Source organism: Tursiops truncatus, chromosome 5, assembly GCF_011762595.2.
Source record: "Tursiops truncatus isolate mTurTru1 chromosome 5, mTurTru1.mat.Y, whole genome shotgun sequence".
Taxonomy (NCBI): domain Eukaryota; kingdom Metazoa; phylum Chordata; class Mammalia; order Artiodactyla; family Delphinidae; genus Tursiops; species Tursiops truncatus.
Window position 1 is genome coordinate 3,659,720 of NC_047038.1, and position 16,385 is coordinate 3,676,104.

A 16,385-nucleotide genomic window follows, 5' to 3' on the forward strand; every position below is an offset into this window, starting at 1 on the left:
TAGAAAGGTGATGATTCCTGACCCAGTTTTTATAGGACAGCCTCTGGGGTCCCCCTTCCAGCTCTGGCTCTCCAGGACCCATGCAGAGCTGATGTGACGGGTCCCCCTTTGCCACCACTCCCTCGGTGCAGAATTTTTGAGATTTTTAGCACTTCTAGAAGAAGGGGGAATAAATCCTCCCTGGAGATTTCCTATGAGAATAAAATGAGATAACGTAAAAAAAAATGGACCCATAACATATAGTATGTGCTCAATAAAGCTTCGTTACAGAACTTGTTGCAAGAGGCCATACTGGGAAAGATGTAGGGAGGATGCCAGGCTTCCTCAGTCCTGGTGGCAGGGGAGGCCACTTGGAGGGGGTCACTGAAGCCGGATTTGGGTCTGGCAGGAACTTAGATGGCTCTCTTGTCTCAAACGTCCTGAGAAAGGAGTCCGCACTACCGTTTCCACGTCCCTTTGCTCCATCTTCCGTTCCCAGAAGCCTGGGCGGTGGGCACACAGGCGGCCGTGGTCCCTGGTGGCCCGCGGTGGGGGGCTTACGAGAGCTGTACTCCCAGCCTCCATCCCAGGCAGCCAGAGGAGCCTGGCGAGGGGGCGTTCACATGAGCACCCACAGGAGCCCCAGGGCAGAGGCGGGCCTGGAGGGGTAATGTCCACTCTGGGCGGTTTCCTTCCAGTTCAGGCCTCGGGCTGGGGGCCAGGCACCCCTGGGGGCTTATCCGAGTGGCCCCTCTGGGGCATTCAGAAGGGTGAAGACCTGGCTCCTCACAGGCGATGGGGAGCCGGCCGGGGCAGGGGTGTGAAAGCCATCGTGAGCTGGAAGGGCAGACAGGAGGGCATGAGTTGTTCTCTCACCAGGGACTCACTCCCAGGAAATGACTCCAGCTGGGCACACGTACCTGGACATGCTCTCCAGGTCGAGCGGGCAGGGTGAGGGGTCCTAGCACCCAGCCACTCTGCTGGGAATGGACGGAACCGGCCAGTCTGCTCCAGAAGGGCTGAGCCAGAGCTGGGGCACCGTTCAAATCCTCACGTGGGAAAGCATCAGTCCTTCTGTACCCACAGCTCGTCCTTGGGTCTCACTGGCCCAGTCCTGGTTCAAAGGTCAGCTGCTCCGAGACTCCGTGATCACCACCCACCCCAAAAGCGACCCTTCAGCCCCCAGCCCCTCGGCTGGCTGGCCCTGTTGTATCAGCATCTTTCACGTTACCGAGGAACCGTGTCACTCTTGGTTATATTTGATCTGTCTGCCTGGGCCACCAGCTCTGTGGGTCCTCGGGGTCCCTGGTGCCCAGACAGAGGGTGGCACATGGCAGGCCAGGCTGGAATGACCGGAGAAGGGCTGGCCTTGAGATAGGCCGGGACCTGGGACCCTTTGCTGCAGTGCTGGCACCTGGACAAACGTCTCCTTGAGCCACAAAATACCAAGAAACTATAAGGGACTAAAAATAACTGTGTGTGTGCCCAGCTGGGGCAAACTATGGACAACAAGATACAAAAAGCCTGAAAACCCAACTGCCACTTCTGAAGAGCCGGGAGCAAAAGCAGGGTACCGAGCACGCCCCCTGCACTCAACCCCACCTAAGGGGTGGGCATACCTCCTAAGCCACGCCTCCAGCTGACCCCAGGACGTACCTCTACCCTCACCCCATATAAGGAAGCAGCTCGCCCCCTCCCTCCGCCGTCCTCCGGGAGCGAGCGCGGGAACCTCTTACTCGTTTTCACTCCCTACTGCTACAGCAGGAGCCTTCCTGCGCTGGGGACTCAGACCCAGCCCTGCCCCCTGGAAGCTTCCTCAAAGTCTGCTGGGGGGAGAGAGGAAGTAACTTGGGAGGCCAACCAGAGACCGAGGTGTCCAAAGTGCCGGGTCCCCTCCCAGCGTCAGTGGCCCTGGCCTACATTGGGCTGTCATGAGGGGAAGAGTCATGGGGCCTTGGGTGGCTTCCTGGGGCCATCTTAACTCATGTCCACAAACTCGTGCTTCAAACAATGGAAACGTATCTCCTCACCGTTCTGGGGGCCAGAAACCTGCGATGTGGGTGTTCACAGAGCGGGCTTCCTCTGCAGGCCCCAGTGGAGGGTCCTTCCTGCCTCTTCCAGCTCCTGGGGCTCCAGGCGTGCCTGGGCTGTGGTCGCATCACGCTGGCCTCTGCCACGTCTTCACACGACGGTGTGGCTGTGTATCTAACCCTAACCCTCTTCGTATAAGACACGAATCATTGGATTAGGGCCCACCTGCCACCTGTGCGACCTCATCTCGACTAAGCACGTCGGCAAAGGCCCTGTTCCCAAGTAAGGTCACATGCACGGGTTCTGGGTGGACGTGGATTTGGGGGGACACTGCTCTCCCCAGTACAGGCGTCATCAATAAAAGCCAAGCAGAGTGCACAGGGCCCGATCTCCTGCACCCAGTGCAGCCAGGCATGCACAGCATTGGCGGGGCTGTTAGAAATGCAGAGTCTCGGGCCCCACGCTGGCTTGTGAATCAGCTCTGCCTGAACAAGTGCCTAGACGGGCGAATCGCCCAGGAAGGAGGCTTCCAAAGGCGGACCCTCATTTCGTGGTTTCTGGGTGAGCGCCTTGTCTCCCCAGCGGGGCCACAGGGCACAGTCAAGCCCTGGGTGCCTTTTTCAATCCCCGCCTGCTCAGGCTCTGCTCCTGGGCTGTGAGCCACTCTGAACAGGGATGTGCTTGACCTAAGCCAGGGTCAAGGGGCTGGGGTCACAGCCTGGATCTGCCCTTCACTGGCCCATTTGGGTCTTAGGTCCTCTCTGTGCCATGTGCCTACAAGTTCTTCACAGGTGCCAATAGCCAATAATCATCACTACCATTATCACCCTCACCATAGCATCAGCTTCATGATCACCATCATCAACACCATCAGCACCATCATCACTGTCACCATCATCACCATCATCCTCACCATCAGCATCACCTTCACTATTACCATCGTCACCACCACCACCACCATAATCATCACCATCATCATCACCACCATCATCACCACCATCATCATCATTATCACCATCAACATCATCATCATCACCATCATCATCATCATCATCATCACCATCATCACCATCATCATCATCATCATCATCATCATCATCATCATCACCATCATCATCACCACCACCACCATCATCATCACCATCTGAAAGGTTAAGTGGACAGTGACCCAGAGCTGACCCTTGACTCTTGGTTCCACCCCTCACCAGCAGGTGATCATGGGCAGGTGACAAATGTCCCTAAGGACAGAGTGGCCACTTCCTGGTGGCTGAGGATGAGAGGAAACAGTAGATGGTAAGAGATAAGGAAGCAGGTGTGAAGATGGAGGTCAAAGCGAGGAGGCTGGGGGTCAGTGTTGAACCTGCCTAGAGCAGCAAGGCCCACAGTGGCCCTCCGCCACGGCCCGCCTGGGGTTCGGCTCTGACCTGCCTGCCCACCTCCCGTGGGCACTCACGTCATGACCAGCGTCTCGTCCCCCGGCTCACTCAGCAGCCCGTCCACAAACACGGAGGTGCTGGTGAAATTGTGCGTGCTCCAGGTGAGGCCCTCGTCCACACTGAACCTGCCGAGAGAAGGGGAGTCACCACCTCGGGGCAGGTGGGAACACATCCTGTGTCCAGGACGAGCTGCCTCGCTGGACCCAGCCCTGCCCATGCCCAGGGACGAGAGCTGTCCAGCTGAGGTGGCTGGGAAAACAGGCAAGAGCAGTGGCCAACCCCAGGGCCAGTCCAGTGTCTCGGCCACAAGAGGATCCCTGACCTCACGCTCTCCTGGGAGGTCACAGCAGCCACCCACCACCAGCAGATGGCATCCACATCTGCTTGGTGACACCACAGTCAAGGAGTCCTGGGTGTGTGGTCTGGGTCCCAAGCTGCTTTGTACCCCTTGAATTGCAGTTATCCAGGCCTTGGAAACATCCAGGTCAGGCCCACCCAATGCCCGAGGCCAGCCCAGGGTTTGCCAGGTCATTGATGGGAGCTTACTGTCTCTCAGTGAGGCATATCAGTACAGCCAGCTGCAGTGCACAAAGATCTTTTTCAGACTAAAGTGATACTGGCTTCCTGGCAGCTCTCCCAGCTCTGCCTTCCGAGTCCAGAGTTCATATCTGCCCTCACTTCCCCACAATAAACCTTCACCTGTCTGAAGCTGATGCCAACCCCACTCTCACCTGGGCACACGCTGCTGGCTTCCTTCTCTGACCCCACCTCCTCCACTGAGCTAATTCCTGTCCATGCATAAAAGTCACCTCCTCTGAGAAGCCCTCCCTGCTTCCCGAGGATGAGGTGGGTGGGGGCCTCCTCACAGCCCCAGGCTTCCCTCTGGCCCACCCGACCATGCTGGGTCATCATTCCCCATTTCCTCACCGCTCCAGGCCTGGCCAGAAGCAGTTGTTGGGTGGGGGGGACTGGGGACTATTCTGAGGGGTTCCCAGGTGGGGAGAAAGAGCCCCTACCACCCTGCACCCAGTGCTGGCTCCCGATGGCCTTACTTGAGGATTTTCAAGGGGATGGAGGTGTCCTTGATGGCCACGATCACGCCGCCGTGGTCCAGGTAGAGGATGTGGTGCTCCTCCTGAAATACCTGCGGAAGACAGCAGGTGGGGGTCTGAGGGCGGGACCCTGAGGAGGGTCGGAGGTTGTTCAGGGTCTGGGGTCGCTCTCCAGTGGGGCAGAACTGCCGACACACTGCCTGGGGGGCAGCAGCAGAGTCCAGTTCCCTGAGGCGGGGCTGGCCTGAGGGCTCCCGGTGTCCCCAGGCCATCCCCGTGCTCCCCCAACCACCCAGACTCAGTACGTGTGGGATGAATGGATGCAGATGGCGATTTCTAGACCATTGACAAGAGAGAAAAATAAACACTGCAGGGGGTCCTGCCTAAAGGAAAAACGCATGCACCAAAAAGGCCGACACGTGAGGATGAGAAATAGTGGAATTTAGAAAAGCATTTAGGATAATCATCACCAGTAAAAGCAAACCTCTATTTGACCTTAAGATAGTCCATGTGCCACCTCCTTCAGGAAGCCCTCCCAGATGCCAGGTTGGGTGGGGAGCATCTCTGGGCCCCCTGCCCCAGCACTTACTGCACTAATTTGTCATTGTTTCCTCCAGCCAGGGAGCTCCTCAAAGGCCGGTCCTGCCTCTGAATCCTTTCTGTGGCCCGGCACATGCCTCAGCTCACAGCTGGGGGTGCCTGTGCTCAGGGAGTGTGTGGGGGATGAATGAATGAATGAGTGAATGAGTGAACCTCCACCAAGTCCTCAGGGGACACAAGGTCGAGTGGCCTGGACAGGGCTCTTGCGGGAGGAAATACCTCTGGTGGCCTCGCTTGTCTGCAAACAGCCCTGGGATGGGGTCCCATTTTACAGATGAGCAAGCTGACGCTTGGAGCTGTGGGGGCTGAGCCAAGGCCTCAGAGCCGGTGGGTGGCAGAGCCGGGTATGTCTCTTTAGTCCTGCCAGGACACCGGGCGTCCCCCTCTAGATCTTCCATGAACACAGACACCTAGACGGCCAGCCTGGGTCTTGACTCCACACAGAGAAGGGCACCAGTGTCCTCTGCCACGTTCCCTGCCACCCTGAACCTCATCTACAGGACGTGGCCCCATCACGACCACCTGCAGCGGGCCAGGGCCCCATTCACCTCCCACCCCGTCTGACCGTCTCAGGGCCTGTGGGTTCTGTAGCAGGGGTGCAGGGAAACTCAGGGGGAGACGGGATGGAGCCAGGACCCCATACCCACAGCCCCTCGCCGGGGCCTGCGCGCTCACGGCTGTCAGCCGCTCCGCACAGGGGCCTGGCTAGGCCTTCGTGTCTGTGGCTCTGGGGCCCCTCCTGGGCCAGGGAGGCAGCTGCTGCAGGGCTTGGTGCTGAGCGAGGCCGGAATAAGTGCATCTCCAAGCAGATGTAGACCCAGGGCTGCATCTGCATTTGCCCCGGCAGAAAGAGCCCCGAAAGCTCCCACACCCCGGGGACCCTGTTCTAGAGCAATGAGCGACCAGGAGCGGGGAAATCATTAAAAAAAACCCACACACACCCACACAACTATTAACTAGCATCTTCCCCCTGATCTTCTATCTCGAGTCTTCCTTTGTTTGAATGTCTGTTTTTCCAGAGCCAGCGGGAGGCACTCGGGGAGGACCCCAAGCAGAGGCCTCACCTCTTAGGAATGGGAACTTCAGCAGAGCTGATGGTGCCTCCAGGCCAAGCCCTCAGCCCTGACATCCCATTACCCCCACACCCCCTAACCCCACCAGAACCTTCCAATGGCCCCCATGGCCCTTAGAATCACATCCACACCCTCTCCTGGTCATTGGGGCTCTGTATGAGAGGCCCCTGCCCACGCTCTCCCACCTCCCGTATACCAGTCACCCTGGCCTCCTTTCCCTGAACACGTCTCAGGCCCTTTGCACATGCTGTGCCCTGCCTGCAAAGCTCTTCCCCAGATATTTCCACCTTCTCATCATCTTGCTGGCTTTCCCGCTGGTCACAGGAATTCTCTAGGAAACCCTTCTGGCTTGACTAAAGAGGAGAGGTCCCTTACGAAGAATGGTGGAAGAGACCTGGATACCTGCGAACTGTGCCCTTAACATGTCTGATGCGGGGGAGGGGAGAACTGGGTGACTGGCACGGGGGCCTCTGCTGTGCGTACAGAGCCTTGTTTAATAGCAACCACGCTCAGAGGTCACCTCCCCATTTTCCAAAGAGAGACCAGAGGCTCAGAGACACACAGCGACTTGCCTGCGGCCACATAGCTAGCAACTGGCAGCGCTAGGGTAGAGACCCCAGGTCTCTGATGGACCGCGGGCCGCATCCACCAGGAGCTGCTGTCGCCACGAGCAGGACATTTTCAGCTGGAGGAGGATCTGTGACCTGCGAGTGACGAGGTCTCAGGGTGGGGTGAGGGCCCAGAGCACTAGCTTGGGGCCTCCCGGATCCACCCCTGCATCTCCCTCCCCGCAGATTCCATGGCCGCGCCTGCCGGGGTCAGAGGAGTCCCCGGGCCTGGGTGTCCTAAGCTCTGGCAGGTGCTCTGGGTGGCACTCTGGATAAGGGTGCTGCCTGCGGCTACGTTAACTCAGATAGCACCTCCTGGATGAGGGAGGTGACGTCGTGTGGCTTTAGGTACCGTGGGGAAGAACTTCGCACAATTCCCCTCCCCGTCTCTCCACCCGTCAGACACACCCAGTGTTTCATGTCCTCTGTCTGGGTCCTGGGATCCAGAGGTAGAAATGAAAGCTTAACGCCCCAGAAATTCATAGCCCAGGGAAACACCTGCCCCCCGCCCGCCCCCCGCAAGGAGACAGACCACCTCCACCCAGTGACTCGCCCACTCGGATACCAACAAGCAGCCCATCGAACCCACCCTCTCTGCCCAGCCCAGGTTCTGCCACAGTACAGGGCTCCCAGCCCGTGTTCTGGGGGTGAATGATGTGCTCCAGTTCAACTCGAGACCTGAGCCGGTGGGCACCCCGGGGGTGGGGGCGGGGGTGTCACAGCGCATTGGGCGGGGCAAGGGCATTACGGGCGGGGAAACAGTGTGTGCAGAGGAGGTTACAGACAGCAGTGTGGCCAAGTGGAGGGGGGGGCACGAGCTGTTTGCTGGGGCTGGAACTGCGGGCAGATGGAGCGGCCCGTGGGTGGGCTGGCGTGGGTCAGCCGATGGTCTACCCTCCCGTAGATGGTGGGGGACACCGAGGTTTACTTGGGGAGTGAGGGGAACAGATTCCCCTTTTAGAAGCTTCCTGGGGGAGGGACGCTGAGGGGGGCGGGGGAGGTGAAGCAAGGAGTCTTCTCCTCCAGGAAACAGTGAGCTCTCTGTCCCGGGGATTATTCAAGGAGAAGCTAGAATCCCTCCTGGGACCTCCGGGCTGCCGGGCAGGGTGGTGGAAACCACGCTGGGTCCCGCGACGTGGTCCTAGAGGCCCATGGCATGCCGCAAGCACAGCCGTCTCTGCCTTTGAACTTGCAGAGGCCTCTGCCCACCGGCCCGGTGGGAGCCCTCCTCCCCACTCCACCGGGGGCCTAACCCGCTTCCCTTCCTGGGGAGATCTGCAGGGGTGGTACGAATGAACGGTAAGCCGGAAGTGGGTCCTGGGATTGCTCCCAAGCAGGATTTAGCTCCGGGGCGCGGCCCCGAACGTGGGCACAACCCTCACTTGTGCTCAGACCCCACATGCTTTGCACCCTCCTCCCGCAAGGACAGGCAGGGGGGCGTTTGTCCTGTCCATCCACTGAGGAGATGGGGTGCCTCCCAGCCATCCCAGGGGACCCCCATGGGCAACTCCACTCTCGTTAGCTTGGGACTCAGGAACAAGGGGGCTCCAACACCCACCACTGGACCACAGGGTCTTTGCACATCCTTTGCTATGGTTTTCTGTGCCTTGACCATCGCCTAGGCAGGGGTCCCCCAATCCTTTCTCTCCCACACCCTGAGTTCTGAGGGGGCTCCTTAAATGTGTTCTATGTTTTGATCATTCCAGGGAAGTCATGTTTTTAAAATGATACATCCTCCCCCCAAAAAATAAATAAAATAAAATAAAATGATACGTCCCTTAGGCATCACGCACAGTGTTATTTGTAATTCACATTCTAAGAGTTTTGCTGTAGAGACAGCTCATCGCATCCTTGACAAACCGGCCTGAGCTCACCTGGTCGTCTGGCCTTCGTGCCTTTGTCCCACCCTGGCCTCTGCCTACTGCCCCCCACCAGTAATCGCCCTCCCCCTGACACGCACGCGCACACACGGGCACCCCCCTCTCCCCTGCCAAGCACCCGAGCCCCCCCATTCCCCCACCCCTCCCCCATCACTGGGGAAGAAACGGGTACCGCAGCTCAGTCTTGAACAGACATTCTCCCATTTAATTCTGACAAGTTCCCAAGTTTGAAGCCTAAGCAAATTGCTTGACAAAAGTGGCCACCGTGAATACCTTTCTCTTCTGTTTCACCTGGTCTGTAAAGTCTAACAAGCCAGGAGCAGGGGGGCGGTTTCTCTAATCAGTGGACAGGTGGTGACCTTTAAGAACGTTTAGACATGTTTCACTAGTTTTAGTGAAATAGGACTATTATAACACAATAGATCTCTTTTGCCCTTTTCAAAATTCCTTGTTCCTTGCATATTATTAAAAAACGCCAGGGCTTTAAACCCAGGGTACAGGTGAGCTTCACACTTTGGGGGTTAACATAGTTGTCCAGTGTGGTACCTGGGCAGGGGGCTCTAAGTGGGATACTCAGGGGTGCAAAAAATTGACCTGAAAACAGAGCTTCTTGCATCCACCGAAAGAGGAGATGCACACAAAAATTTAGTGCATTTTCTTAAGCAGTTAAAGTAGAAACTGTCACTGAAGCTGGCAGACCAGATGAGGCCTTTTTTTTTGCTGGAAAGAAATAGCAAGGGTAGAGGGCAACGGGGCCTCTCCTGGGGCGGAGCGCGTGGGTTTGGCTCCTGGGCTACCTGACTGCACAGGGCGCCGGACCGTCAGCCTTTGCTCCCCACCCGACCTGCTCTGCGTGACGCCCACTGGCCGGCAGCATCCCGCCCTCCAGTCTGAGAATTTGAGCCGCATGTGGGCGCAGCAGGGAGGGGTCCTCACAGTGCGACCCCCAGTGCTGGGGGCCGTTCCCTGCATAACTGCTTTCTCCTGTTTCTTCTCCCTTTCCTGCTTTTCCTTTTCTCGGGCTACACTGAGCGTCAAATCATCATCTCATGGATGTGTCCCAGGAGGCCCAACCCAGACTCGCCGTGGCCCCCCAAAACCTGCTCCTCCCCACTTTCTCTCCCAAGTCTGTGCCATCCACTCAGCAGCTGCCCCTGCCAGGAACCCGGGGGGTGTCCTCGGGGCCCCCACTTCCTGGCCTTTGGGCTCAGCCAACCTTCTGAGTCCCCGTGGGGCTTCCTGCCGGAAAGCACCCCCAGTCCGTCCCTGGCACTGATCCCCATCGCTTCGATGTTCACGGTAACCTGTCTGACCATGGGAAGATGCGTCAGGTCTGGAATTCTCCAGCAGTGGCTGCTGAAAGAACAGCAGCGGTGTGGGCAGCCTGGCCTGGGCTCTCTTTTCACAGCTGGTGATGTAACACCTGCTAAAGGGAGCCGTGTGCAGCCCCTCTGGCCGGGGAAGATGAAGAAGCGTTCCTCGGAACTCCTCTGGGAGGGAGGGGTGAGAGAACAGACTCTCCCAGGAGCCTCGGCGGAGTGAGCATGGTGGGCTCCGGGCCCCTCCCTGCCACCTTACCTGCCTCCAGGTGTGCCCACAGTCTGAGGTGATGTACATTTCTTCTTTATATTCCACAAGCTGGGAGCCCAGGTTACCTGGTCCGGAAGCAAAGTGGCAGGGTTGCTCTTAGGACCGGCCACTCTCCCCCTTACCAAGGTCTGAGTGCAGCCAGGTCCCCACACAAGGTTGGTGCCTTATGTGCTCTGGGTCTACACCTCCCAGCACCAAAGCCACCGGCGGATGCCCCTCTCTGCCCTCCTCGTATAGTGACGGGCCTGCTGTCACCACTACGGGTCCTAGTCTGAGCAATAAAAGATTAACTTTGCCCAGAGAAATCCAGCCTCAGGCAGCTCCAGCTGAGCCCAGGTGCAGGCAGAGCTTGGGGGCTTCAGGGGGACCCACGGTGACGAGTGTGATTCAGGAAGAAAAAGCACGGAGTGGGGGTCGGGGGGAGGCTAGAGAGGATGCTGGCCAGGTGGGCAGTGTGGGGACACAGCAGCCCCTGACGGGAACTGCGGCAAGACATGGCTGGGCCTGCGTCTGGAGGCGCCCTGGGGGCCGGGTGCGGGGGAGGCCAGAGGCAGGTCCAGGGCAGTCTGGGGCAGTCCAGAGGCAGGTCCAGGGCAGTCTGGGGCAGTCCAGGTGGGAGGCAGCGTCAGCACAAAGTAGGGGCTCATTAAATATCTGTTGAGGGGAGGTTTGGGAGGATGGTGAGGTGGGCACCCAGCCAGCTGTGCAGCCAGGAGGATCCTCCTGGGTCCTGGCTCACCCATACCAGCCTGGCAGGTGGGTCACCAGCCTTGAAGGCCACTCTGAGGGGTTGGCACTTAATCCTGGGGCTGCTGCCGGAGGGGGAAGAATCCCCACTTAGCATCCAAGGTGATTCCAGCTGACAGATAGGAAACCGAGCCTAAGCGGACCCCTGCAGATGGCCACCTAGAAGACGCAGCTGCGGGACAGTCTCGGTGGCCTCTGAGATGGGCTGGATGCCCCTAACGGCCTCCTGGGAAGGGCCTTGGACAATGGGATTTTCTGATGGGTCAGACTGGGCAGGCTTCCGCTGTGACCACATGATGGTGGCAGGGACCAGGGGCCTGAGCTTCCGGGATGAAGGGGACCTGTTATGAGAACACTGAAGCCATTCTGGACTCTCTCCTGGAGCCCCTGACCTGGGCAACGTGTGCACCACTTGCACTTTGGAGACTTATTCATGTGGTGCTGTCAGGAGTCTCTCTTCCAGAGCCAGGTTTAGACGTCACTGGAAAATCCCAGAGGAGACGGATTATCCTCAAATAGATGAGGCAAAGTGAGTCCAAGGAGAGTGGCAGAGGGATTGCGTACCTGCCCTTTTTTTGAGGTCCAACCAACCCCCAAATCTTCCATCCATCCATCCATCCATCCATCCGTCCATCCATCCTTCCTTCATTAATATATCGTCCATCCATCAGTCCATCCGCCATCCCTCCATCCACCCTTCATTAATTTATCGTCCATCCATCGGTCCATCCACCATCCCTCCATCCATCCTTCATTAATTTATCATCCATCCATCCATCCGCCATCCCTCCATCCACCCTTCATTAATTTACTGTCCATCCATCGGTCCATCCGCCATCCCTCCATCCACCCTTCATTAATTTATCGTCCATCCATCGGTCCATCCGCCATCCCTCCATCCACCCTTCATTAATTTATCGTCCATCCATCCATCCATCCGCCATCCCTCCATCCATCCTTCATTAATTTATCATCCATCCATCGGTCCATCCGCCATCGCTCCATCCATCCTTCATTAATTTATCGTCCATCCATCGGTCCATCCGCCATCCCTCCATCCATCCTTCATTAATTTATCGTCCATCTATCGGTCCATCCGCCATCCCTCCATCCATCCTTCATTAATTTATCGTCCATCCATCGGTCCATCCGCCATCCCTCCATCCATCCTTCATTAATTTATCGTCCATCCATCGGTCCATCCGCCATCCCTCCATCCATCCTTCATTAATTTATCGTCCATCTATCGGTCCATCCGCCATCCCTCCATCCATCCTTCATTAATTTATCATCCATCCATCGGCCCATCCACCACCCCTCCATCCACACATCTATCTCTTTTTCATCAATTCCACCCACTCACCCACTGCTGCACATTCATCAGCATTTGCTGAGTGGCTGCTCTCTGCCCAGCCTCGTGCTGAGCTGTGAGGAATCCAAGCTGAGTAACCATGTGCCTGCTCCCAGGGAGCTCTCAACCTAGCCGGGGAAGAAGGATGCCCTGCAACCGTGCACAGAGCCAGGATGCCTGCGAGCCCAGGGAACTGTGAAAGCAGAGAAGAGAAAGCTAACGGACCCGTGCAGGAGGGGAATCAAGGAGAGATTCCCGCAGGAAGTGACCTCTGCTCTGTGCCTCAAAAGACAAATGCCACCGGCCAAGGGAAAGGGGCAGGTGTGCCAGGCAGAGGGACCGGCCTTGGCGACGGCACGGAGGTGGGAGGGGAGGTCAGTCAGGGGAGGTGGGGCAGAGGGCCAGGTACTGAGCTGGGTTCCCTTCTACCCGCCTGGCCACCTAAAGGTGCTGAGGAAAGGCTGCTGAATGAAAAGAGGGAGATGAGTGAATGAACGCAACAGCTGGGCGTGGGCAGAGGAAGGAAGGCGAGCCCTTTATCTCCCCATCCTTCCAGATGCCAGCAGGGACGCCAGGACCCGCGCGTCAAATACAGAAGCCGTGCGGCAAAGGATATGGCGTCAGCTCTACTTCCCAGGCAAATTTATAGTCCATGATTCCAGGGGTGCGATGTCTGTCTTTTGAGTGACGCAATCTGTTTTCCTTGTTCCGTCTACCAAGGCTGTCAGGCTGCCGGTCACCTAACAGGCACCGGGGGAAATTAAGGGGAAATTCACAGAACGCATCCACAGGCCACCAGAGTGGGAGGCTCTGCAGGAACACGGGAGCTGGTGCCCTCACTTTACAGAGGGGAAACTGAGGCCTGGGGATGCGACTAAGAAAGGCCTCCCTCTACGTCCCCTCCGGGCTGTTCTGGGGTCTCCTTGGACCTCCTCCCCCAACACCCCGACCCCTCCACCCCGCTTCTGTGCTCTCAGGGCCTGGTATACAGTAAGCGCTCACATACTGCATTTCCTCTCCTTGCTTCCTCGGTCTTCAGGTTGCGGAGTGGCTCAGGCCTCAGGGCCAGAACAGAGCAAAGCGACAGCACAAGACCCACCCCAGGACCCCTCACCGTGGCCCCCAACGTGGCGGAGCAAGCCCTGCGGCAGCTGGAGCAGGAGTAAGGGGACCGCCCCTCTGGTCCTCCGGGTGCTGCCAAGTCCCCGGCTTCTAGGCCCCGGGTGACCCCGCCTGGCTGATGGGCCTCGGGTCGGCTCTTGACCTCCTCCCGGCCCTCGGCCTCTCATCTGGGATCGATGAGGTTGATTGATGGGATTGACGGGTCCCCGACTGGCTGAGTCACAGAGGAAGGGACTCTGCAGGAGGGCCGGCAGGCTGGGCTCCTCCCGGGAGCCCCGGGGGTCTTCCAGGCACAGAGCGGGCGGGGGTGCTCCGAGCATCCCGTCCAGGCCCCTCAAGGTTTTTTCAGTCACGTGACTGTCAGAGCCGGGGTCCGGGAAGCGTTTGCAGCCTGTGCTCTGTGTGGTCCTGAGGGTTCACGTCCAGACGAGGAGCCGGAAGCAGCGTGTGCTGCGCGGTGGCCCAGGACGGGCGCAGGGCAGTGGGGCAGGGAGGGCCTTCCACCTGCATCAGACCTTTCAGTGCCCCCAAGTCCGAGATTATTACCCTCATTTCACAGATGAAGAAACGGAGGCTCAGGGAGATGTAGAGCCCCAGGGCAAGAGCTTGGAAAGGCCCAAGTCAGAATCGGGCCCGGCGCCCTCTGTCTCAGCCATCCGTCTGTGATTTGCTACCTTTACAGAACGCATCCCCTTGACACGCCCAGTCAGGAAGAACATTCCAGCTGGCACTCTCGGCCCGCTGGGTTTATTTCTGGGTTCACTATGGCTGTTTCTAGACCCTGGCAGTTAGAAGCTCGAGTTCCGGTCTTTTTTTTTTTTTTTCGGTACGCGGGCCGCTCAGTGCTGTGGCCTCTCCTGTTGCGGAGCACAGGCTCCGGACGCGCAGGCTCAGCGGCCATGGCTCACGGGCCCAGCCGCTCCGCGGCACGTGGGATCTTCCCGGACAGGGGCACGAACCCGTGTCCCCTGCATCGGCAGGCGGACTCCCAACCACTGCGTCACCAGGGAAGCCCCTGGTCTTTGCTTCTTGAACCATCCTTTTCCCTTTCTCATTGGATTCATGGCTCCATTTTCCACCTCCATCTGTGGGTCTGGCCTCTGTCCACTGAACCGGAGGGCAGGTCCCCAGTAGAAGGACAGTGATGTCCAGACACTGTTCAAACGACAGGGCCACCTGTAGAACACACCTGGTGTGGATGCGTTCTACCTGATCCCCAGATCAGCCTTACGATGGAGTTTCATCCTCTGTTTTGCAGGTGAGGAAGCTGAGGCTCAGAGGGTCCAGTAAATGCCCAAGGCCCCGCAGCTGGAGGTGGCAGAACCTGGGGCTCGTAACCCCCACCTGCCTGCCTCAGGGCGGAATGAGGGATGGATGGCGGGGAGATCAGGAGAGAGACTCCCTGGAAACAGGCGGCCATCGCCCATGGCTGCCTCGGGAAGCTGAGCCAGGCACAGGCCGTCACGTGGCCCCACTGCTCCTGCCACGTCGTCCAGCCCGCTGTGGGGACCGCCAGTGGGAAACTGGTCCCCGCTCGGCGGCCGCAGCGGTGACCGAGGGAGCCCAGCTCATTCCACCTTCCCCTCTGTTCCCAGCAGACGCTCAGGGCGGGAGCGGAGGATGTAAAACGTTTACACCTCAGTTGGCCCACATTGCACGGATGGATCCGTCTCAGGAGAGCCAGGGTGGGATGAAAAAGCAGCAGAATGAAATATAAATGTAGCATCCTGCCCCTGGGCGGACAGTGAGAGGGAGGGAGGCTGCCAGGTCACCCCCTCCGCTCCCCGCTCTCCGTGTGACTGGCATACAATGAAGTGAACCTCCTGCAGATCCTCACAGCATCCCTGGGGGGCTGGAATGGTCGTCCAGAGCTTTCAAGGCCGTTGAGCGGTGGAAACATTTGAAATTCCGCCTTTTGTACTTTGGTCAAGAATTTGGGGTTTCAACCCATCACGAACATGCATTTTAAATACACCATTGAGCTCATCTCCCTGTGCTATGCGGCCGCTTCCCACCAGCTATCTATTTTACATTTGGTAGTGTATATATGTCCATGCCAGGTAGGATAGGGAGAGTGGGAGGGAGACGCAAGAGGGAGGGGATATATGTATATGTACAGCTGATTCACTTTGTTATAAAGTAGAAACTAACACACCATTGTAAAGCAATTATACTCCAATAAAGATGTTAAAAAAAAAACACACCATCGCCTTCAGGTCCAGGGATCAGAGTCCACAAGACAGGGGGTGCCCGACATGGGCGACCCAGCCCGTCCCTGCATGGGACCTGGAGCCCCATGAGCTGCACTGAAATGGAGGCTCATGTGTGATTTTTCACTGATTGACGCACGTCTGTCATTGAAGCGGGCAGACCCCGCCCCAATCGCAGTCATTGATGAAGACCCCCGGGGCCGCAGATGAACAGAAGGACACTCAGAAGATGAAAGGCTTTACTTGCAGTCCTCTCTGTCTGGTTGTGTCGCTCGCTCCCCTACTGGAAAGCCACCCTCTCCAGGATAACGGGAGACGCCCCTCGGATAGCCAAGGTCTCCCGCCATCAGAGACTCACAGAGCAGACAGGGGATCTCACCTCCCAGCCCCTTCATGGGCTCTGATTCGGTCGTTCTGAAAAACACGTTCCCGCCTCTGCCTGGAAGGCCATTCCTGCCATCTCAGCACGGCCACTCATTTATTCATTCACTCATTCATTCATTCATTCATTCACTCTCTCACACACAGCCAGGCCCGGGCCTCAGTGCTGGGATACGTCTGCTGAAGGGGCGGATGCGTCATCCAGCTCAGGGTCTGGGGTGCAAATCCTCCGGGTCGCAGATGGTGCTGGAGTAGACAGAGGGAGGGAGCCCCTGATTCAGGAAGCTGTGAGCCCCGGCCCAGGCCTTGGTGGTCCCCCCGTGCG

At 58.1% G+C, this 16,385-nt stretch overlaps 1 protein-coding gene across 1 annotated transcript in view; it reads right to left on the reverse strand.

Annotated features, from left to right (window-relative positions):
• SORCS2 (sortilin related VPS10 domain containing receptor 2) overlaps positions 1–16,385 on the reverse strand; it is a 474,224-nt gene that overhangs the window by 29,073 nt on the left and 428,766 nt on the right. Inside the window, exons 12-14 of the mRNA XM_073804818.1 lie at positions 10,238–10,314; positions 4,499–4,590; positions 3,464–3,571 (exon numbers count right to left, since the gene is read on the reverse strand). Coding sequence (XP_073660919.1) covers positions 3,464–3,571; positions 4,499–4,590; positions 10,238–10,314 — 277 coding nt within the window. The remainder of the gene's footprint in view (positions 1–3,463; positions 3,572–4,498; positions 4,591–10,237; positions 10,315–16,385) is intronic.